The following is a 25,716-nucleotide window of genomic DNA, read 5'->3' on the forward strand; positions in this document are numbered from 1 at the left end:
AGCTGTTAACTGGCTTATAAGCTTTCACCACAGTATAAAGATATTTTCACCATGCAAGTTATCACGTACATTGAAAAAGATATTTCAACATCTATTTAACTGCGTGATACCTCTCTTATCTAAAATTTAACTTAGTAAAAATAACCTCTCGGTCGGATGCTTTTGGAAGGTTTATCTGATAATTCTGAACAGTGATTAATAAATAGGAGAGCACCTGAATAGTCAACACGTTTTCAAACTTTCACACCATACTAACAACAGGGCATTTAAATATCGGCGGATTTAAAGTATATTCGGAGTACGTATATGTATATATACATACGCATGGTGGTTCTTCCATGGAACTCTTCTCGTCCAAAGAAAATATTATACATATTTTCTGATTAAATCGTTCGGCAAACGATTTAACCGAAATTCTTCTTCGGTGAACGACTTCTCTCGGTGAATGTACGAAATACATACATTTGTATATAAATTAGAATAGCAAATATTAAGAATAAATTTAAAAATATTAAAACTGAAAAGAAATAGCACGGCAATCATGTTTTTTGAATAGATAATGTTTTTAATTTTAAAATGACATAAAAAAAAAATAATTTCCTTTGCAGCATATGTTCATAAAATATATATAGAAACTATTAAAGCTGTAAAATGAAAAAAGGAAATAAATAAACAAAACAAAAAATAATTAAAAAAAAAACAGTGGCGAATTAGAAAAAGACAATTTAGTATCCTTCATAGAATGTTTACTTTTTCGCATACTATTACTATCGTGGGCGAACAGTTGTTCACCCTTCAAATAATAGCATGGAAATTAACGAAGGTACATAGTTATTTCAATAACAAACAAAGATCATAAACGACGGTAACGTAATTTTTAAAAATAAATTTATAAAATTATAATCTAATGATAACTTTTCCATTTTGGCTGGTTGAACGGATTAAACTTTGTTTTCATTTTAAATAAATATTTATATCAAATAAGTGTAAAACGCAATACTTATAAATAACATAATACTTTAAGAACAGAGAGGAAAAAAAGTTTACAATCTAATCTGATGGGCGTTTAAGAATTTGTTTGAAACCCCACTACTTTGAAGAGCCTTGAAGTGTTTTGATCGTCTGCATTTTATCTCCTTCATTATAGCTTTCGAATAAATAAATAAATAATAATGTTCCGATAAGTTTTATCTAAAGTGCCAAAACTTGAAAGACAAATGCTCGTGATATATAAACAAATTCTAATACTATTAAAAAGTATATCTTTCACGTACGAGAAATAAACAAGAATCTATCATAACTGGATTAATTTATTTTTTTATTATGCTTAATTCATGTTATTGTATATATTTTGAATTAGCGATGTATGTGAAGTTATGACAAAGGGTTGTTTATGTTGTCAGTGAAAACATAAGCTGACATTTTGCAAAAACGATTGCACTTCTGAACAGTTAACGGCCAGTTTAAACTATCTAGTGCAGGGATGGCGAACCAGTGGCAAGCGAGACAATATTTTGGGCATGTCACCGATCAAAACGGTTTGCATTTTACGGTTTACAAAACGGCTTGCATATGACGGCTTGCATTCATTTGATAAACGGAATTTGTCCCAATCCGATTGGTTGGAAATCGAGGAATTTGAAATGCAACAAATTGATTTCCAATCTGGTTCAATGTGGATTCAAAAATTTATTGAAACAAGGAAAAAATTGAAAGTGATTGAAACAGAAAGGTTAACAAGCAACAGAAATAAAAATGCCAGTAACGAAATTTTGGAAACATGGAATTCGATTCAAACATTAAACTGTTTGAAGAAGCTGGCTCATTCTATTTTAAGCATATTTTCATATATGCCTGCGAATCATTTTCAGAGGTTAATAACATTAAGACTCGCTTAGAAACCGTTTGGCAGATGACTCCAATTCAGCGTGCGTTCTGAACATCTTACAGTCCTAATATAAGTTATTTATCATCTAATCTGCAACAACAGAAGTCACATTAATGTTACTTTAATTTGAATTACACGTATAACAAAAACCTTTACTACCATATAGTGCAAAATGTATTTTTTCGTAGTAAATAAAGAGTTTTGATTTGTTCGTATTTAGTTTTATTATCTTCCTAATAATCACATTCCAAAATTATTTGATGGTACGTCTATACCTCATTAGACATTTCTTTAGAAAAAATGGCACTTTGATTCATAAAGGTTATCCACCCCTGATTTAGTGATTCTTTTAAGCAATCCCTTCGAACGTTTAAAACCAAATACATTTTCATCGATTTTAATCTTTATAAAAGCAGTTTTAAGTAGCAAATTTTGTCAAGCTGAAATAACAAAATTCTTAATTGCAGATCATTTTCGAACAAGTTGGTTTCAGTATATCATTTGTAAAAAAAAAGGCACAGTTGAAATGTAAAAGGATTGTTTTTAATATTTTAAGCAAAATAATAATTAAAAAAATGATAAAAATTTTAAATAATGGGATTTTATATAGCAAATGGTTTTTTTGTAATATATAAATGCTTTACCTAATACAAACGCTTGTATAATATAAAACTTGCAGTACAATTAATTAGGAATGTAACAAGAATAATATTCGAAGATTAATTTGATCAATACATTAATTAGAATAAATTCAATTAATTACATTCCCCTTTATATTTAAATAAAAATAAAAAAATAAATAACTCTCCAATACCGCAAAAAAAAAAAAAAAATGAGGACTCGAGACATTTAAGTTATGGGCTTTCTGGGCATTTACTAAATTGGTTATGTTATAATTCGACCCTAGAGGGACCATTATTAATATTCAAACAGAGCATGATTTTTATCATAATGTTTATAAGATAACAATGAAATTTATGAATGAAAAAATATTTTTCCTTTAAAATTAAATTGTTTTTATTAGTCTTTATATGCGACAAGTAGCAATTTAACATTTAAGTATTGTGAAAGGGAAAAAGGATAAAGAGAGAAAAAAAAACATAGCCAACTTTTATTAGTTTGGCGTCGAAGTGCAACACCCTAGAAACGGCAACCCTAACATCCAATAGAACTCCACACATTGCGCGCGTCTGGTCGAAAAAGTAGTTTCATTCAACATTCAGCGCGAGGACTGGCAACATCTGCGTATGGATTCGTAATGACGTAACGCCGGTTGCTACAACAGCTTACGGGATTACCTGGCGAACACCGGCTTGTTTGAAAACTCAGAAGAAAAAATCATGTGGATACATCTTTGATTGGAAAGTGAATTTTTTTGCGTGATGCCGTTCCGCAAGTGGAATGTGGAGCCGGTGTTCCTATGCCGAAAACCCCTGCCCCCCGACAAGAGTGAACCTTGCAATTTTTATCCTATTACGAATACAGCGCTGGTGAATTGTTTGCGGCAACTGTCATCCGTTGCCAAAATTGCAAATAAAATTTTCGAAGAAATCGGATGCGAATGTCGTTTGCTAGCTGAACGATCGGAACGCTTAAAGGATAAAATTACTACCTGCGAAGAAATTGTTAGCAAACTGAATGCTAAAGCCGTCCAAGTCCGTAAGTGAAATTTTATTTATTTTATTAAATAAAAACGAAAGTTATATTGGCAGTTATATTTGAGTTTCGTAAAAAATTTATAGATAAAAAAAAAAAAAACAGTAAAACAACAGCAAATGAAAACGACACCACTCAGAGTATGAAATTGGGAGCAAATACCTTACATAACAAGGAAATATCAAAGAAACAAGACATGAATATACGGAAGCTATACAATTTTATAAAAAAAATAATTAACGTGATATATTTGAGTATTTGCTCGAATTATTATTATTTTATTGGAATTTACGTACCAGTTTTAAAATTTTACATCGATACTCTTTCAAAAATTTTGCTTTCACTTTTAGAAATTAATTCAAAATTTGTTTTATAAACAATTTGAATTATTTATAACATTTGAATTATGTTCAAACAATTTAGCCGATATTTACTTTTAAAGTTTTCTGTTGTAGCCGTTCATGTTTTAGAATTTTAATGATTTACTTATATAATATTGTGTTTTCTTTGAAAATTGCATGTATTTTAAACAAAAACAGTATAGAAAGAATGTTTTTAAGGGAAAAAATAAAAACAAAAATAATACATCACAAATATTTATTTTTTATAAGAAAATGAATTCTAGAAGCATTTGTTAAAAATAAAAATTAGCTTTCTAAATGCAATCTATTAATGTACTAATAATAATTTATAGCATTAATAACCTCTTTCCAGCCAAATGACGTTCAGATAAATAATAATAATTTATAATAATACCTTGAATTAATCAGTCCGATTTTAGGTTTATTTGTGATTGATGTAATATTTACATATTGAACTGGACATAATTGGTTGCATTATAATTTTTGAACCAGATGCGCACTCATTTTTAAATTAGACCTTGAGAATAACTAAGTAGTAATTTTTATCTGTAATCATCGTAGTTTTGTTTATTTAAAATCTAAAAATTAGTGAATTTTTTTAGCTTCTTAATTATGGATGAACGAATAATCACTTATGTGGAAAAAATAAAGGATACAATTATTTACTCGTTATCTTAATTGTAGCTGCAGGAAACTCTTGAGAGATCGTCACGGTAGCAAATTGACTGTAAAAATTTAATTCCAAGTTCTACACGTCGTTTTATTTTGCGTGTCCACTCACTTAAACTACTCATTAAAATTGTTATTATTTTATTAAAAATTTCCCGACTTTTACTGTCGATTGAGTTTTTATTAATTTGCATTTGAAATAGAGCAAGTTAATTTGGCCCTCCAACGCGGTTTCTGGACTGTGGGGATTTATTTTTACAACATTAATAGGAAAAGCAAAATTATTTACTGACTTAACGATCTTTACAATTAAATAATAAAAAAATCAATTTCTTTGTTGTTTTTTTTTGGCCCATTTTTAATATTTTTGTTAATAGATAAATCAAAGAAAAATTTCAAAGGTAAGAATTTTTTTATTTCATCGTAAGCTGGAATATTTGGGGGGAAAAAGTTGATATTAAAAATGCGTTTAAAAAAATTAAAAATAATAACATATTTTGTAAAAAAAAATATTGCCGTTTACGTTGTTAGATGCAAAATATGATAAAAATGGATATAGTATATGTGCAATAAGAACCAACATGTAACCTTCAGATTGAAAACTCAAAACATTGACAAGATAAACATAAGAGAGAAGCAGTAGGGAGAATGTTTATTAAACAATTCTGGTTGGTGTGGTTTCTTTCAGATTTCATCATTAAAAAAAATTGTATTTATGTATTTGGAATATTTACTTTTTATTTTTGCCTTTTTTTTTACAAGAATGATTCGAAGAAGAATTCTTTATATAGATTGCTTACGATTAGTGAATTAATGATGTGAAAAGTTTAGAAATTTTAGAGAAATACTTACTTTGATTAATAGTAGAATCGAATTATTAAGGCAAGAAATAATTTATGAGCTTTAATACCATCAGAAAAAAGGTTTGTTAGTCATGTATTTTCAAAAGTCGTCGAAAATGAATGCTACAGAATTGAGTTTAATGTTTATATCTAGAACAAATGAAAAAGACGAGAACGGTTGGGGTCCAATTGAACTGTCAAGCTTGTACATCGATCATATACGGTCCTTTCTCAAGATACTAAGACAAGTTGAATGATCACTTTGTGTTTAGTATTCTACATAAAAAATAGAAAGTGTTGCCATAATCGCATGAATAGGTAATAATCTTTGATGGAATTCTTTACAAAAACCTTAGATGAATGATTGTATTTGTACCATTAAATTTTTATTCTCATCATTATTAACCATTGTTTCATTTTGTAATTAATTTTGTTATTTAAATTCTATTTCATTATTATTATTCGTCATTTTGTATTATTCTACAATTTATTGGTATTGGAAGAATAGATTGATTCATTAATATTAATTTATTAATCATACGATAATAATCTATTAGAAGTTACGATTTTTTGTGCGAATAGAATAAGCTTCATAAGTTTAATATATTTAATTTCTGTTTATTTAGTTCTTGTTATTTAGTTAATCGATACAAAAGATTTGCATCCGATTCGATATTGGAGTTTAAAATGTTTTGAATCTGTAGCCTAATAAATGCTTAGCAAACACTAGTTTAAGAAATTATTTACATTTTTTAAAAATAACACAAAAAAATTATTATTGAACAGTAATTTATTGTTTCATTTCTATAGAGAAGATGCTAATTTAACTCTTGAACTGTCAAACAATTTAATTTAGTTAACTTCACGGACGAAAAGTTTGGTTGATTCTGCAAAAATATATTACAGAAAAATATTTGAATTTACGCGCAATACGTACTTTTTTTGCCTTAAATCGGAAATTTTGTTTATCTGTGTCGATTCTGTATTTTATATACACGTATTTTTTTTTATTTTTTTTTGAATTGCGAAAACGTTTCTTTTTATTTATCTTGCCACAAATCTTCACATGCCTGTAAACTACGTTGTTTTTACAACTTATTTTTCCTCGGCTATTGGTTAACCTTTTTAATAACTTATTTGATGCGTGTGTATTTTTCGGACCACACACACGAAGTTACTACATCTTTGGAAGAGCGCCAGTCAAAACCGCAAGGTCAGGTGAAATCATTTGGACAGCTACTGAAAAAACAGTCGGCTATGCATTTCGAGCTGTTCTCGGATTTGGCGGGAAATCGGAAAGAAAATTCGCCTATTGAAGAAGAATAGTTTTAAAAATCGAAAGATCACTTATTGTTTGCGTCACACAATGTAATTTATAAGGCATATTACACATTCAAAATTTTTTAAATATATTTTCTTTTTAATTATCGTTTGGTTGTTTAATATTAATCTCTTCGTTCGTCGTGATTAAACGACATGATTTTTGTTAACTGGTTGGTTGGTGATGATCAGTTGCATATGCAAGATTTTGTGTTATCAATTTGCCCTAATTAATAAAATCAATTTATGTTCTCACATAAAATTCGTGGCGTTGAGTAAATTTTGGTGCACCTTGCAGAAGAAAAAGTGTAATTAATTTTCACATGCAAGCATTAGACGTCATGTAACTAATGTTTATCATGTTACTGGTCATGTAATTATATCGTTTTCTCACTGTGTTGTGCTTAAAAGAGTATTTTGTATAATTTCTTGAAACTTAAACATAATTCTGCTTGATTGTTTGAAATAAGAATTTCTCCCTGAAAAGTTTTTTAAAAAAAGCAATAAACAAGATTAAGGTGGTTCATAAAATTAGAATAAAACGTCCCTAATTCGTCTTTTTTTTTTTTTTTTTTACTTATTAGTCTCTTTTATTTAACTTTTTACATGTTTTAAAAATAAAATTTTGTAATTAATTGTTCACGCATTTCCTGATGGGCTAGAATTTTGGAACTCACGTACTCTTGTGTATTCTAGATGAGTACTCTTGTGTATTCTAAATACTATTTTAATTATTTAGAACTTAACTATTATTTAATGGATTAATTTTATTGAGATTTTTATTCCATCCATGTGGCGCTACCTGAGAATAAATTTGAGAAAATTAATTTCAAGATTTCATAAAATTTGAAATAATGAATCATAATTTAAATAAAAATATATGAAAAATAGTTAAATTTTAAAAAATTAATTTTTAGCACATTAAAAAGCTAAAAAAGAATAAAACCGTATTTAAAAAAAATGTTTTTATTTTATTTATGAGTGAATATTTCATCTTAACTAAAAAGGTAATCTGTATTTAGAATATTAATATAAATAGGAATAGAAGTATTATATATTTAATAGTTAGCTTTTGCAGAATTATCCGTTTTAACCTTTATTTTGCATAGAATAAATTTACACTAATATGACGTATATCTACTTAGATGAAGCAACCTTAAAAATTTACAATTAAATGTTTTCCTTTTCTTTTTTATTTTAAAATTCGTTTATAATTATTATCTATTTAATAATTTAATAATTAACTGATTGTTTATTTATTTATTGCTCCATACTTATTACAATTACCCAGAATTGTACACCTAGGTTCTAGAACATCTCTCATAGAAGTTCAGAAGATGTCGTTACTTAAGTAGCAATGATGAAGAGGAAGATATCTTTATCGGAAAATATCTAATATCTATCTAAATTTCAAGATAGGAAAGTTATCTACAGTTTGCGGAATCTAATACATCCTTTGGGGAGGGGGGATTGATTCCTCGGGCGCAAATCCTGTGAGATGCCATATGGATAGAATGTTATTGCATTTATATTATATGAGGAGAGGGGAGTTAATGCCATGTGATAGTATCTCCTCCCACATATTAATACTGTTGATGACCTGCTGATTTTCTGTGCTATAGCACTTCAGTACAAGCTGTTGATCACAATGGGGATGCTAAAATGATGTGCTTCGGCGCTTCTTACCGTCGCTGGATCATTAGATCTCACCGAGCGCACTTTTAAAAGAAACTTTTATAGAATTTTTTTATAGAATTATTTATTATTATTTATAGAATTTTTTTCAATTAGACAGGTTTTGCTTTTAAAAAATTGAGCACTTTTAAGGCAAATACGTTTTTTCGATGAGTTAATGCTAGCTTGGTTTCTAGAAATTAACTATTCTAAATTTAAGCATTTTCCTAATAATAAAGTTTTTAAAATGAAGTTTTACAAGTTGCTGCTTAACTTCTTCTTAGAGAAGGCATATTTTTATCCGTACAAGTGCCTCTTCTGCAGGGAGAAAGTAGGCGTACATATTCCATCTTAAAAATGTGGATAAAATATCCCAAAATATTTCTGAAGCGAACCAGAATATTGGAAATGTTCTAAACGTTCCCTTCCCCCAAAACAAAAATATGATAGAGAACTGAATTACAATATAATTTTTACGTTGCATTTAATTTTCACAACAATTCCTTTTCGTAAAATAAAATTGCAAGGTAAGAACACAGCTTAGCCGTTTTATTTTATTTTATTGTAGAATAAAGAAAAGCAACTTCTTTTTTTTTTTTTTTTTTTTACATTTATAAATATGCACAGGATTCCGTTCAATTGCAAATATTATGGCATTTCTTGTAAAATCTACTTTTTTTTTAATCCCAAAGTTTTTTTTTTTTTTTTACTTATGAATACAGATTCTTGCCACTTTTCTGAACAGAATAATTCAAAATAAAGATTCATGTGAAAAATAAACAGCAAAAGATTTTTTTTAAAATTTCCTCTTAAACTAATAACAAGTATTGTAATTGTGAAAATTTCGTTAGATTTTCATATTTTAGATCTTCTTGGGTCTAAAAATAATCTCTTTTGGAATTATGTTTTTTTTGTGTGTCATGGTTCAGAAAACAAGTTAGAAAAATGAAATTTCGTTTTATCGCAGTTCTAAAATTGTATCGAATTTTGGGACGAAATAGTTAAAGGGAAATCAGTTTGCTTGTCTTATCTGTATGTATCTAAACTCGAAAACGAAAAGAAATAGGTTGAATGTATTATTTGATTTTATCATTATTACCAGATTTAAGATTTTATTTGTTAACGATTGACTGTCTATTCATCTATCTATTGTGATAAATAAACAAGGTAACCTAGAAACGTAATGAACTAGATAAATGAAATTTAGCATGTAGTTTTGCTACTAAAATTGCAAATCTGTATCAAGTTATATGTGATGATTAAAAAATATATATAGTAAATAAAAACTGTATATTCAGTTCTATTCTTCCTGCAATGAAGCTAAACTCAAAGCGTTCTATATTGTTTTATTTATGGGAAAAGAAAAAAAAAAAAAACCTAGAGGCTAGTTTATAATTTCAAGTATATTCCTACTTTCAAATATTAGTATATATTATAAATTCAACTTGCATGTATCTGGAAAATTATTCCTTAAACGTATCAATGTATGAGAAATGGTATGTTCTTTTGTGACTTCAATAATATTTCTGTGTCAAATTTTGACTTCAATCGTCAGACCAAAAAGACATCCGTTGTACATGTTCGGTTTTTACCTGTTTGAGTATTAACTGCCTTTCAGCTGTTAATACTCAAATAGGAAATCAAAAAAAAAAAAAAAAAAAAAAAAAAAAAGAAGAAGAAGAAGGAAAGAAAGCGCTAATAGGCTTTTTCGTTTTCTATAACTATTTTTCGCCAATGTTAGTAATGTTAGACTCATTTTTTAGCGAATATAGGGGGCAAAAAAATTCAAGGAGACCACTACCGTTGGTTTACTTATATAAACTGAACAATAATTTTTATTATGTATTTTATTTAAAGGCCATTACGGTGCGAAAAAACACATTTTTAAAATTCTGTCCGTGAACACAGTAATTCAAAAACACTTTGAGCTGGATAGATGAAACTTGGTGTATGATCTCTATTCCAAATTTTGAAAGAAATTCCTTCAGAAGGAAGTGTGCCTGTTCAGATACAATTTAATATGCAATTAATTCGGTCTCCATCTACTTAGGTATTATTTGCATCCCAGCGGTTAATTGCAAATAAATAAATAAATAATCCTAATAGATTTTTTTCGTTTTTCCTAACTATTTTTCACCAATGTCCTGCAATTAATAATGTTGACCCTTTCTCTTTAACTCTTTTTTCAACAATGCCATACAGTTAATAATGCATAGTGCATTTTTTAGAGGATATTGGAGAAAATTTCAAAGCAACCGCTTCTGTTGGTTTAATTATATAAACTAAATAATAATCTCTATTAAGTTTATTATTTGAAGATCATTATGGTTTGAAAACATACTTTTTTTTAAATAGAAGTTCTGAATTCCCCACCCTCATCTTGGAATTTTGTGGGGCACAGTGCAGTTGCCATTCCAAAATAAATCTCTCGAACAAGAATTTCACCGTTCTTTACTTCACGGTTCACAAAAGTTCGGCATATTTGCTTTGTGTTCGCAATTTTTTACCGGGATGGTTGTTCTCAAAATAAAACTGCCGAACAAGAACTTACCACTCTCTATTCTGGTAGAGATACTTTATTACTGATGGGAAAAGACAATCGAGCAAAAAAATCCCATTAGTGAAAAGCATGCCGCCATCGTTTTGATCCCTGCCGCCGATTCTAGTCTTTCTTTTAAAAATTTAGCAAAATCTAACTGTAGTTTACGTCAGCATGTTTTGGATTCGATGCACTTTTATCGGAAGATGACGCAAGGAATTATTTGTCGATCCGAAATCAAAATCGTTTGTGGAAGTTGTATTTATGTGAGTGCGCAGCCATTTCGTTCCTAGTAATTATTTGGAAACCATGCCGTCTCCTGTCTTCATTTCGAATTCTAAATTCTTCACAGCATCTGCAGGTGTCTAATCTTTGAACAGCGAACGATTCACAGAGAGAGTTCAGTGATCTGAGCAATGAATAACTCCTTAAATTGAAACTAAATATTTGAAGTGTTAAATTTTGTTTCAGTTGAGGTTGTTAAACTATATCTTCCCAGCTGTGTTTCGGATATTGTTAATCAAACGTCATTTTAAACTCTTTTCAAAGATTTAAAGCACTGCTTCTCTATAATGTAATGTGGTATTTCTATTTTACTATTGAACAGCTTGTGCTCTTTTAATTTATTTTTATTAACCTATTTTACTATGTAAATGGAATATAAAAGTTATGATAAGTAGAGGAAAATCGAGAATATTTTTATGCGCTTCTTTAACAATATTTCTGCGATTAAGCGCCGATATTAAATTCTAAGCCTGAATATAATTAATTATATGTTATGTAAGTAGTAATTTAATTTTAATGGTGGAATATACTCTGCATAATTACTGTTCTTTAAAGTTCCGATTAAATTTTTACATTTTCTGACCTTTACGACCAAAAAATATTGTGCACTTTATGTTTACATGCATATTTTCAGCATTTGTTTTTATCTGTTTATTTATTATTATGCTAATAGTGCAATTTATTTTAATAGGAACTTTATAAAACACATTCATTGCCTGGAATTGCAAAACGCTTAAATTCGCATACGTACATCGTTTTAAGTGTTTTGCACAGAAAGTTCGCTTTTTTTTAAATTTTTTTTTTTTTTACTTTCTTATATACTTAATGTAGAAAAAGTATAGCAATCGTTCGAAAATACGAACTCGAGATTTTGACGAATCTTCTCGTTTTATATTTCCCTGAGTTTGTAAAACACATTTTTGGAAAATGTAGGTATGTCTTTTTGTGACAAAGATAACTCAGAAACACTTTGAGCTAGACCTGTGAAATTTGATACACGATCTTTACACCATATTGGTAGATTTCAATGAAATGGTGAACATAATCCGCTCAGAGGAAGTCTGTCTGTCCAGCTGTTCTAAAATAATTTAACGCGATAACTACAAAACGGAGAAAACTAGATCGATAGATAAAATTCGGTGCACAAGTTTCACATTTATATTGTAGACACCTGTCAAATGTTGAACCAGATACAATAAAGGGTTGCTTGTCTGTCTGTCTGTACTTTCAGAAATATGTAAATGCGACAATTCAAAAACGCAGTGACTTAAATATATCAAATTTGGTACGTGATTTTGTGACTACAAGTGTAATTGTGTGTTAAATTCAATCGGTTATGAAAAACGTGTCTAAAACACATATTTGATTTTCGGATAATATTAACCACATGCGAGAGGCAATCGCCAAAAAACTCGCCAAGGCTCACATGACAGCTTTAGTAAGGTAAATATTTCGCAACTATTCTACGCTTATGTCATACAAGGCATTCTTTGGAATAATATCTTTATTAGAGAGTATGCGAGAAAGTTTCGTGGAGTCCTTTCTCCTTAGTTTCTTTCCCTATGAGTAGTTATTTCCACCTAATCCAGTAGTGGTAATCTATCTCGAATATGTGAGATTCTACTCGAATGATTAGGACTTCTAGCGTCAGAGCGAAATGATTATTTAAACAAAAAAACTTGAAAATCTAACGAACTTTCTCTCCATCCGCTGGCAGGTTGCATATCAGGACAGGATGGAATTGCATCACAACAACCCTTTTTTCCTCCCTTTTTATGATTCGTTCCACTGGATGAGTCTGACGACACGCAAGCAAAATTGAAAGGCATAATTACCCCGGAATCAGCCCAAGTGCGATCCTAATCGTATTTGGGTTACGGTGGCATTACGTAGAAAGAGTTCGCTGTACTCTCTCGTCTCTGCTTTCCCGTTGTTTGGGTGGGTGATGGTTTCCGTTTGCTGAAAATCGTTTGCAAGTGCAGAAAAATCCGTTGATTTATGTCGCGCTGAAGTTGGCAACAAGGTCATTTCGAAGGCATAGTTCCTCAGAATTGCCTTTTTCATGAGTATTGATTGCTATTATACTTTTTCTTTTACGGAATATACAAGGTGAAAGTGTTTTAATAATCAATTAATTTGATCTCATATTTTAATGAATCCATGAATTTTAGGCCTCCAAAAACAATTGTTTTCACTCAATTGTATAGAAGAAAAAAGTACTGTAATCTTCATAAAATTGAACTTGAAATATTGACGAATCTACACATTTCTGATCTCCTTGAGTCCGTAAGACGCGTTCTCGGAATTATACCTGTCTGACTGTGAATCTGATAATTCAGAAACGCTTTGAGCTAAATGGATGAAAATTGGCATGTCGACTTTACGCCAAATTTGCACGAATTTATCGAATTTTGGTCAAAATCTAGGCATATGAAGCTTGTATGTGTATCCAAGAGCATGTCAATATAGTAGCTACAAAACATATACAGATAGATTAATAAAAGTTTGTATACATTTTTAGTATCTAATGTGTATTTGCGTATCAGATTTTGAATCTGTTTATCGGTGTGTAAATTCGCATACATGTAAACACAAAAAATCAAAAACAAATTGATTATGAGATAAATGAAATTTAATATTAGATTTTGTGACTGAAATTGTAATTCTGTATCAAATTTCAATTTGAAAAGACCGACAGAAAAAAAAGGCTTCTAAAATACTTACTGGAATTTCTTCACTAAACTACGAAGCACAGAACGCTCATGGCGGTCATGGTCTTGTCCTCTGTCTACTATTTTTATGCTTGGAGAAGGGGACCACCTTTATTTTGGTCCTATGTGAAAAAGTTTTCTGGCAGGCCACTCCCACTGGTTTGAACTACTATTGTTTTTCAATGAATACCATAAAACTTTAAAACGGAACTCTTTTTATGAAGTTTGATTAAATTGCTTTCGCCAGAATATTTACATCAAAAATCTATTAACTCCTTCAAGCATGGTGGTTTGTCTCCTGAACCATTATATTAAAATATTAAAGGCATGGTGGTAATATTTTAAAACACTTTATGAAGGAAATATGTAAAAAGCGCAATATTTCAAAATTTAAAAATATACTCTCATTATTAACCCTTATGTTCATTTTGTATAGTATGCCATACATAAAATTTTATAAAAATATACTACCACTATAAAATAATTTTTAACTTAGTTTTATTAAACGATTTTTATTACACGATTTATTTATTTATTTTTTTATAGCGTAAAGAAGCTACCTATATACAGTTTTTTTTTTTTTTTTTTGCTTTTCTTCAAAAAAGCAATCTTGCCACGATAAGGGTTAATTAGTTTTAAACCTGAATCACCGTGCCCTAAAAACTTTGGTATAAATAGTTCAGGAAATAAACCACTATGCTCAAAAGATTTAAAGGAAAAGCTATCTACTGATCACGTGCTGAAAAGGATAACTTAAAAATGCAATGAGCTATGAAGAAAAAAAATTTTAATTGGTTTCTACACTAAAATTATAGATTTCCATCAAATTTTGGATTAAATCTGCCAAAGGAAAGTCTGTCTGTCCATCTATCCTTGCGTGCTTCAACACAACTCAGAACGGTTTCTGTCTTAAATTGCTGAAGTGTAGCATATAATGTTCTCACTTAAATGGTGTATCACGTTTGAGAAAAAAATCCACCAACTGGTTGTCTGTCTGGTTGCTCTGCATAGATTAGAGGTTCCCAAACTTTTTTTTCTCGTGGACCACTTTCAAAGTTTTACTATTTTCGGTAGACCCCCTGCTGCTACATTTCTACTGTATTCCCAAAACTCCTAAAAAATATCACCTTGAATTGGGGGTGTTAAGAAGAAAAAAGTAGCACATTTTCTTGTGTCCTATTTATTAAAATAATACTTGTGGTTATACAAAATTATAAACATTTATTACAAACAATCAACAATTGACAAAAAATCAACAATGAACTCTGAAATGTAAATCAACAACAAAAAATAGTCATACTTTTAATGAGACGGATGTACTTGATGAATTGACAGCAAATTATCAATATTTGGCTTCTGTTTTGTAAGAAGTAATCTCAAATATCCCCGTTCTGTGATGTTCAATCTGCTCCTTTTTTTTTTTTTTTTTTTTTTTTTTTTATTAACACTAAACGGCACTAAAACTTCTTTCGACAAGATATGACGAGAGAAACGCTATCAAAAATTTGGTAGTGGTGTACATTTGTACTATTATCTATTGTTCTATTCAGTTCTGTGTTTGAACTGAGTCTCGAATATTTTTGAGTACCTACCTAGTGAAAGATGCTACCTGCCTGCGTTGATATGTAAATCCAAGCCAAAATTTTTGTTCTTTATTATGAAAACCAGAAAATTTTTCGTGGACCCCCACTTACAACGTGTGAACCCCTGTTTTCTTTTCACGTCTACGTGAACCCCCGTGTGGTCTCCTATGGACCCCTGGGGGTCCACCTGGACCACTTTGGGAACCTATGGCATAGATGTTACGCACGAAACAGTCATTTGTTAGGTAAATAAAATTTGGTCTGCCGTCTTATTTAAATTGCATATTTGTGTCAAATTTTGGACACATTACGTTAGATGGAAGAGATCCAAATGAAAATGCTTCAATGTTGTCGTATCGTATATCATTTCTCAGTTTTGAAAATAGGCGCAAATGATGACAATAGATTTTTTGCATTAAAAAAATTAATTTTCAAACGATTTTTGCAATAAAAAATCAAATTTAATTGTGTGAAAAAGAATACTAATGTAATTCAAAATTCGGTAGAGCACGAGCTATAACTGTATAATTGCACAAATCGCAGATATCTTAAAGCAAATTACTAGGCTAAACTGTGTTCAATAGTTTGGCCAACTTTGAACTGAAATTCCGAGTAAAAATGGCTTGATGGGGCGCCTAATCCCGAGCAGAGATGTCTAGCGAAGTGAAGAGTCGATCTTTCTGTAAATTTTTTTATACCTTTCGAACCAAAGCTCGCCGAGATTCGAGACTTCGCACTTTGAAATGAGCATTTGCGCCAAATTTTATCGGCAAATCGCCTAAGATACAAGAAAAGCGAGAGGACCGACCATATTCCCGCTGATTAATAAAGCTTTTTTTAAATTAAAATTACATATCAGACTTATACATTGGATTAAAAAAAAATTTTGTTATTTAAATCTATACTGAAGTGAAAGAAGTAGTAATTTAAATAGACAAAAATTACTTGCATCACACTTAATATCCTAGTTATCCTTTTCTTTTTATTAAGGGTGTAAATAGCAATACATTTCCAAGAGAAAATCTTGCATTTAATTATGATTCATTGCAATAATAAATTTTTAAGTAAATTCTCAGTTTATTTGGTTAAGATGGTGATACATCTAGACATAACTGTTAGGAATTGTAAAAAAAATCGAGGTTTGCATTTGTAAAAATTCAAACTAACGATGCTCACATGTTATGAGCATCGTTAGTTTGACTGAGAGGGAAATTATTATTAAAGCATACCGCCCTGTTAAAACTAATTACTAAAATTGAAATAAGTGTAGATGTATGATTTTAATGCAAAAATAGGATTTTATTTGTAAAAGTAGGCCACTATTTAATTTTAAATACTAGCGACCTGATTTTTTACTTTTTAGGTTGTTAAACTATTAATGTGGGCTGCATTTTTTAAAAAATCATCCTATTTGATTGGACAAAAACATGAATTTAATTGAATCAGTCTACTACAAATTATTGCACTTCTAAATTAGAAAGAGTAAATGGCGCAAAATAAAAGCGGGAATGAACATTTTGTTTTAGAAGATTGAAAGGACCTACCCGAGGAAAACAATTTTTTAATCTTAATTTTAATATTGGGAAAAGCAAGTGATTGAATGTTTTGATGGGTGAATTTGGATTTGATCATAATATCAAAAACATTGTTATAGATTGTGTATCAAATTAAATCTTAAAAAATCTATTGAAGAAAAAAAAAAGCGTTGAAAGGAACATGATATCACTAAAAAGTAATTTTTTTTTAGTTTTAAGATAATACAGAAATTATTCTTATGAGATAATAGTTAGGAAGATATGAAAATCAGTTTCCAAGTCGTTGCGATTACCTTTCTGACGATTAAGCCTATTTTCGCCTTCGATAAAACTTTCTGTTCGATGCCTTAATCTCTATTTCTTTTACAACGCCTTTCCTCTGATACAATTGAGGTTTTTTGTAGTACGACGGTCCGTTCTATTTACATTTATAATAATTTTTTTGTAATTTCATTAATTAGCTAAACATTAAATGCAACGCAACAGTCAGAAGCGTTCGTATTGCGATTTTTTTTTTTTTTTTTTTTTTTTTTTTTACATTTGATTGTTACCTTTTGCGTTATATTATATTTGACTGTTGCGTTCTTATTATTCGACAATGAATGATAAGAACGATTTTTGTGCCTCGTATGTTAGCTTCTTATATATCTTAATGTTTTGATATTAACTGTTTTAAATCCTTTTTAGAATTGTCAAAATTGAGCAAATATCACTGGAAGAATGTCGCGCGAAAAATCGTCTTGGAAAGATAGAGCTTAACTATTTACTGACGGTACTTAAAAGTACCATTTAAATCTGGCTCATATTTTCGTAATATGACTACTTTTGCTGATGGTATTCTAAAGAGCTCTTTAATGTAATAATTTAACCCAAGAAGTTAATATAAGCTAGAAGTAGGAATTAAAAATATTTAATTAATAATTAAATTAATTAAGATATTTCTGTTAATTAAAATTTTTTCTTGTGTTCCCTGGGATTATTCTGCAAGGAAACTTAACTACTGGTGCAAAAATGAAGTTGAAAAATTGATGGCAACATAATTCAGTAAACAAAGGGTTAAAGGGAGAAAAAATACACAAGAAAACGAACGGAGTAAACAAATGCTAACTTTGGTTATGACATTAGTATGAAACTGATGACAATAATAAGAAAAAGAGAATTAATAATGTTGTACAGTATTTGGCAAGACCAAAAAGCGAATTAAAAAAAATGTTCATAAAAAAAAATACGAGTATTAATTTTCGAGAAAAATAAAATACAAATTATAGTCATTATAAAATACAAATACAAGTCATTAGTTTTTTAATCTATTAGCTGTCATGTTCTTTATGAAATGTTCTTATTCATCACAGTTTATACTAATTTTCAGATTATCTTGCCATGTTACTTTTTTTAGAACAAAATTACGCAGGTATTAGAAGCCTTTAAATCCAGGATCTTAACAACGTTTCTCGCCGGAGGGCACGATCGCGAGAATTTTTGAGGTCACCAATTTCTTTTTTCTGGCAATTTGTTAAACATTAAGGGTGACGAATTTATTGGAGAATTTGATTTTGTTTATTTATTGTCACAGAAAAAAAAGCTTGTAAACTTCTTCAATAATATACTCACACTATTCCTTGTAAGAAGATAAGCTGCTTAAGCGCACAAATGACCCGTTCCATCACAAAACCTTTCCACCCCTACAAAACATCTCACCTCGCGTTTCCTCTCCTCCGGTAAGTTAATCTTCTCCAGGTTCAGACGATTTCGCGACATTCCCGATTTAGCAACACCCATCTCTTACCCCCTCTTACGAATTCGTTCATTTTCTTTCCATCCCCCCCCCCTTCTGTCTCATTCGCCAACAAGGAAGAAATGCCATTTGCACACAAACAGTTGACTTTTCATCGCTTTCCAGAAATCCCAAAAGAGAAACCTCACCAAACGATTATGCAGCACCCTCACCACTGTCATACATATAAATAAAGGGGTGGGTGAGAGGGGTGGTAGAGTCGCTTGTCCTCGGTGTGTCATTCGTGCTACCGTGCCACCAAAATAGTTCTGTGTTTCTGGGGAAGATTTGGGGAATCCAAGATTAGACCACATCTTTACTGACGTTAAGGTAGGAAAAAATAAAAAAGATGTTTTTTGTTTTTTTGTTTTTTTTGGAAACGTGCACGTGTCGAGTAGGCTCTTCAGACCCATTTATGGATAGACCTTTTTAAGGTTTCTAAGTAGGCCACGTCAGGGTTTCCAAGGGGTGGCTAATGGCCATGAAGGCAAAGATTTGCTCATGTTTGTAACTGGAAACTCAGGTGTGGGGTATGACTTTTAATAAATCAGCACTTTTAGCTCACCGTTTGTCAGTTGTAAAGAAAGAATTGTGTGTGGTATATGAAAAGTGATGTCTGTAGCACAAACATTGAAAATAAGATTGCTCTGTCGTCATCTAGTTTATGTATTTGATTGTATTATTAGTTGGAGACAATTACAAGTGACAATGCGAAAGAAATTTTCGGAGTTTATCGGATTATATTGTTGCATTGAGATCGAATTGATTGACAAAATGTGGGGGGGGGAATAAAAAACTAAATTAAAAATAAAATTAAAAAAAATAAAAGCTCTTGTACGGGAGCAAAACGTTCGTATAGATAGAAAAGAAGAAAAAAAAAATCAGTTAATTGTGTGCATATTATTTTGACCAAATTTTATTTTTGCGTATCAGTCGGTAAAATAATAATAATAATAATTAAGAAACTAATTTTGGAAGGAGAGGGTTAACAATTTAAAATTTTTATCTTATTAGACAAAAACAAGTACTGAATTTGACAAGATTGGATTTGTTTGAGTATCGAACGTGTTTGCAATTCCTTGATGCTCAACGCATATTATAAAACAAGCAGAAGAAAGAAGAAGGAATTTTTTAAGTTAACATCAAATTCTGTCTATCAGAATGTTCTTAGTGCGCGGGAGCCATTTCGTTCTGTAAAAGTTTGGAGACTCTTATTTATATATCGAATGTTACCGCATTCATGTTATATTGAAATAGCGTGGCACTGTAATCTAATAGAGTGAGGGTGGGCAATGAATGAATAAGTTAATTATTAATCAAAATGAAATTAAGAAAATAAAAAAATAAGTATCAGACATAAAACTAGAAAACAACTTTATTTATTATATAAATAAATTGTGACCCATAAAATTAGAAATTGTTTGAATATGAATATAAAAGATATTTTGATATGAATTATTTAAAATTGAAAAAACTATAATGTAATGGAGTGAGAGCAATAAATTAATAAGTTAATTATTAATCAAAATGAAATTAAGAAAATAAAAAAATAAGTATCTGACATAAAACTAGAAAACAACTTTATTTATTGTATAAATAAATTGTGACCCATAAAATTAGAAATTATTTGAATATGAATATAAAAGATATTTTGATATGAATTATTTAAAATTGAAAAAAATAAAAAATTATTGGAAATGGATTAATTTTTATAAAAGTGATACTCTTATTTTGATATGAAAATGAAGTTACGAATACAAATATATTGAAAATTCCTGCTTTCTAGATTTCTGAAATATATTTCAGTCATTTATTTTCTGAATATATTTCAGATAATTATTTTGAACATAACACAGAACTTTTTGAGTAAATAAATTTTTAGCAAAGAACAAAATAGATATAACGTAAAATAATTCTCCAAAATATTTTCGATTTGTATTTTTGTTTACAAAATTTATATTATTAAATAATAATATTTCTGCAAAAGAATGCTTAAGGCTAAAGTATTGAGGAAAAAAAAAAGTTCCTAAAAAAAGGGGGGGGGGGATTTGGTGAAGATTTCTTTTTTTTTTAATGCGAAAGTCGTCTGATGTTTTTTATCGTACAATCTGAAATTCCTATCCGCATTGACGAAGGTATGAAGATGCATCTGCTAGCTAGAAAGTGTTCGATTTAACCCCAAGGGTAAATGAAAGGTTAGAACTCTTCCTCTTTTCCTTTTGGAATAAAATCAGGCGAAAGCCATCTGCCTGACATTCTGTAACATCTGGATGTCATACTACAATTCTTGCAGATGACAGGTTCTGGCTTAAAAACGCAGGGGAAATTATAATTTGTAAAAAGGAAGAAAGTGGTTAGGCATCATTTTGTGTCATTTAGTTTATGGACATAAATTATTTATATCACTGATTTTTTTTTATATTGAATAAGATGACGGATTTTTGTTTGTTTGTTTGTTTCTTATGGCACTAAGCCTGAGGGGGACGTCTCTTATTTTTTATAGCAGCGCCAACTAGGGCCAAGAGTACGACTTTGCCACTCACGCATCACTCATTCGCTTGCACAACCCCTTTTTACAGGAGGGCACATTCACACATCTCACAGATAGAACAACAGAAGAACAACCATGCCCAAACCGGGACTCGAACCCGGGACGCCCAGATCGCGGGGAAGACGCACTACCCCTATGCCAGGACGCCGGCCGGATTTTTGTTTATTCATCTTTTTGATTTTAAAAGTTTTTGTTATTGTAAAAATTTTAATGCCTTGCTTCGTTATTCTTTTTTTGCAATTTCAAACTATTGTCAATAGATTTTAATACTAGTATTAAAATGTCTTATGAACATTAAAGCTTTTAAGGGTAAAGGAATTAATTCTAGATTCTGATGAAATAATTCGCATAATACATGATATGAAAATAAATTATACATATATGGATACATAATTTGGAGAAATTGTTTAAATCGACTTTTTATACAATTTAATTTTGTTTTCAATGTTAAATATTGATGTATTCTTATAATTAATTCAATATTAAATATGTTAATGTTATATGTTAAATAGTACTATTTACTTTCCCAGAAAAATTTTAGTGTATATTTTCAGTAAATAATGCAGTAGTTATGCTTAAAATTAATAGAATCGTCTGATATAAAAGATAAGAATAAGAATTAAAAGAATAATATCGGTTGATGTAAAAGATAAGATAACTTCTATGTAAAACCAGTGGGACTTGGTCTCCCCAAAACTTTCTTTCATAAATCTCGCACTCTCTAATAAATTTGTCATGCCAGAAAACGCCTTACTTAACACTAGCATACAACAGTTATGAAATATTGATTTTTCGCGTGAATTTAGCATTTTTACTGAAATTGTCTTTTCATATCTTAAAATATGTTTTATAGTATTTAATACACTAGAAAGTTTGTATTCTTGTTAAAATTTTCTTATCGTTTGCTCTTATCTTGAACTGAATAAATAAAATTAGAAAAAGAATAGCTTATTCTTACTTATTTAAAAAAAAAAGGCTTTTTCTCTCTCTCTCTCTCTCTTTTTACTAAGATGGCTACAGTTAGTATGCCATGGAAATTTAGTTGCATACCACACCATTAACGTTCCAAAACGAAACGTAATTTACGACTAATATCGTAATAATAGTAAATAATAAAAGACGAAAGAGGAAAAAAAAAAAAGTACCAGTTCATGCTGCGCAACATCCACTTTTATTTTCTGACAAACAATGGATAATAATACGAATCTCAACAAAGAAAATTAAAAGCTCTAATGATCTGGAACGCAGATTCGCGGTTGGAAAGATACTCAGTTAAATGAATACGAAGAAAAATGGTGGCCATATCACGATTCAACCGAAATTTGAAGTTCATCGTACTTGAAATTAAAAGAGTTCATGAATTCTTTCATTAACGTGACCTTTTTTAATTTAAATTTTAAAGACAATCATTTGTATTTTCATACGAATTGCTCTTGAAAGAATTTTAATTGTTTTGTGAAAAAAATTGTTAACTTTGAATCGTTGAACTTTAGATAGAATACTTCCCATTGTTCTTAGTTATCATTTCTAGCAAAGTTTGTTTCTTTGTTCCTTTGAAGTTGATTCTATTTTTATATTAGAACATTTCTTCTTATTCTTTTTGTTTGACCTTTTTTTCCCAAAAAATATCTCCCAAAAATTATAATAAAAGATTCCAAATGCTTATATTTTGTGTTCAGTCTAATTTATTTTTCCTTATTTCGGCATTTCTTTGCTGTATTCAAATATTTTATTTCATTCTGATCATTTTGGATCGACGAGTTACTATTAATTAAGGTTTTTTTTAAATTTATATGTTGAATTTAATAAACTGATATTTAAAATGTAAATTTAAATAATATATGAAAGTGGAGGAATCATAAAAAATTGTAAATAATCAAAATAGTTTTGATTATAAAATAAAATTAAGTAGATTAATTAGAATTCGAAAATGCATTTTTAGAATAAAATTAAAATTAGCACTTATTTTTTGATTCTGTCAAAATTATTTATCTAATTTGATTATTCTTATTTTGTTGTCTAGAAAAAGACAATGGCTGTTTTGATAACAGTTACAGAATAAAATAAAAAAAAATATCTGTGAAAAATATTAAACTAAGTTAGAAATACTATTACGATTTACTCTGTAAAGAGAATTGGAATTATTCTCTGAACGAAAATTATATTAAACTTAATAAATAGTTAAACGATTAATTGTAGTAAAATTTATTGCATTGTATATCATTTTGCCTTGGCATTGGTTTATTTATCTTCATTTAAATGCTAAATATTTTTTATAATATTTCAGGAACTACAACAATTAACTTTGTCTTTAATATGGAACTAATACTGATGTTTCTAATTTCGCTTTGAAAGGAATTGTTGTATTCAATTGGCAGATAAGTCTTATTTTAGACAATTCAAAATTTTCTTAATCTTGGAATGAATTAGTATGAATCAATTAATGGTTGACGGACAAGGTTATATCTCTAAATAAATAAATTTTCACTTTTGTTTATTGTAATAAATTGATCTAATATGCTACCAAATATTCATTAAAGAAAATTAATTGTAATTGTTTTGTAATAAAATGTCAAGAAGGGATTAATATTTAAATATTGGTTACTCAATTTAAGTACTGTAATTGCCAGTACCAATACCGATATAATTTTAATATTTTGTATTAGGAATTGAATTTTTAGAGCTGCTGTTGAATGAAATATTGAAGAGATTCGAGTAATATTTCTTCACAGGATCAAATGATTACTATCAATTCGAATTAAATTTGGAAGTTGGACTATAAAAATTTTCTCGGTGATATTTCAATAAATAAAATATATTTCAATGAAGTCTCATCTAGTTTGTATATTTTTTTGCTTTTAGCTAAAAATATTATTTCGTACAAAAGTTGTTTTTAAAATATTTATTTTACACACACACACATACAAAATAGATTAATTCACACTGTAACAAGGTTGTCGACTTTTCAATCAAATTTCATTCAGATTTTTATTTTTCTTTCAAGTCTTATTATCATCTTATGGGGAAAGAATTCGTTTCCCCGACCTTTCTACTTTTTTACCTGTTATTGGTTGCTTTTCCATAAAGAGGTTACCGAGCTGAAATAGTGGGTGTGGTTCTTCAACGCCTGAGCAGGAAACTTTCTTCACAGCTGTGAAACATTTCAATAATAACAAAATAAACAAAAAAAAAAAAAAAAAGAGTTTTCTTTTGCCGATATGGACGACTGAATCGTTTGCACAGATGCTTTTTAACTGTGCTCATCTCAACTCTGCTGATAGGGTGTCTGAATTTTCCTTAATTTTATCTGTGCTGGCGCGTATAACCTTAAATAAGGTTATATTTAACACAAAAAGTTAAAATACATATAGGAATAACTTCTTTTCCTTCCGAAAAATACTTTTTCAAAAAAAAAAAAAAAAAAAAAAGTTGATGGATATGCAAAGTAAAGACTTTTGAAGGGTTTTCTTAATGCAATAAAGATATATTTTTTTTTCGATGTAAGAAACTATACATGTCTGTATAACATGTCTGAAACTATACAAAAATACTGACTTTCTATTCATTAAAAAAAAAATGGTAGAATCCATGTTGGTAAAATGAATTTCGATACATATGTTGCTATTAAAAGTATTTCATAAAATATTGTTATTTAATGAAGTAACTGATTAAAGTGTATATTAATTTGATAATTTCGCGCTTTAATTACTTATTCTGTGAAATAATTAATTATTCCATAAATCAAATGATAATAGATATATAAAGTTTAAATAAACATTTTAATTGATGTTTGACATTTTAAACATTTAATTGATTCAGTTATTATACAGCATATTAAATATTATTTATGAAAACACAATAACATAATTTCTTACATCAAAGATTACTAAATTGCATTTGGAATTTCCTGAAACATTAGTTTTAAAATGCATGAATTTATAGCCTTTTGAATTCGGAATCGCAATACAGTAGTTAACTAATACATGAAATAAATCGTACGAGTTATTTTACATTTTAACAGAATGTAAATAATTTATGCATAAAATAATTAGCTACTTCTTAATTATAAGTGACTGTTTAAGCTTTTAACTGACTTGATCAGTTATTTTGATTTTTTATTCTGTTATTATTAGTTATTGTTACAAGTTATTCAGTTATTATTAAATATTAAATGAACCAATGGATTTCATACTTTGGTACTAGCATACAAAATAAAAAGTTAACTGCGCTTTTACTTAAACCAAGAATATAATTTGCATTTCTTTTTCTTTTATTGTGAAGAAGCCTTCCTTTATTTTAATAACAAAAGAGGGTTAATAGCATCTAA

At 29.2% G+C, this 25,716-nt stretch overlaps 1 protein-coding gene across 1 annotated transcript in view; it reads left to right on the forward strand.

Annotated features, from left to right (window-relative positions):
* Positions 1-3,115: 3,115 nt before the first annotated feature.
* LOC129976322 (mucin-2-like) overlaps positions 3,116-25,716 on the forward strand; it is a 156,153-nt gene continuing 133,552 nt past the window's right edge. The window contains exon 1 of the mRNA XM_056089826.1: positions 3,116-3,547. Within this exon, the coding sequence (XP_055945801.1) occupies positions 3,271-3,547 (277 nt within the window). The 5' untranslated portion in view covers positions 3,116-3,270. The remainder of the gene's footprint in view (positions 3,548-25,716) is intronic.

The sequence above is a fragment of the Argiope bruennichi genome, chromosome 7 (assembly GCF_947563725.1).
Source record: "Argiope bruennichi chromosome 7, qqArgBrue1.1, whole genome shotgun sequence".
NCBI lineage: Eukaryota > Metazoa > Arthropoda > Arachnida > Araneae > Araneidae > Argiope > Argiope bruennichi.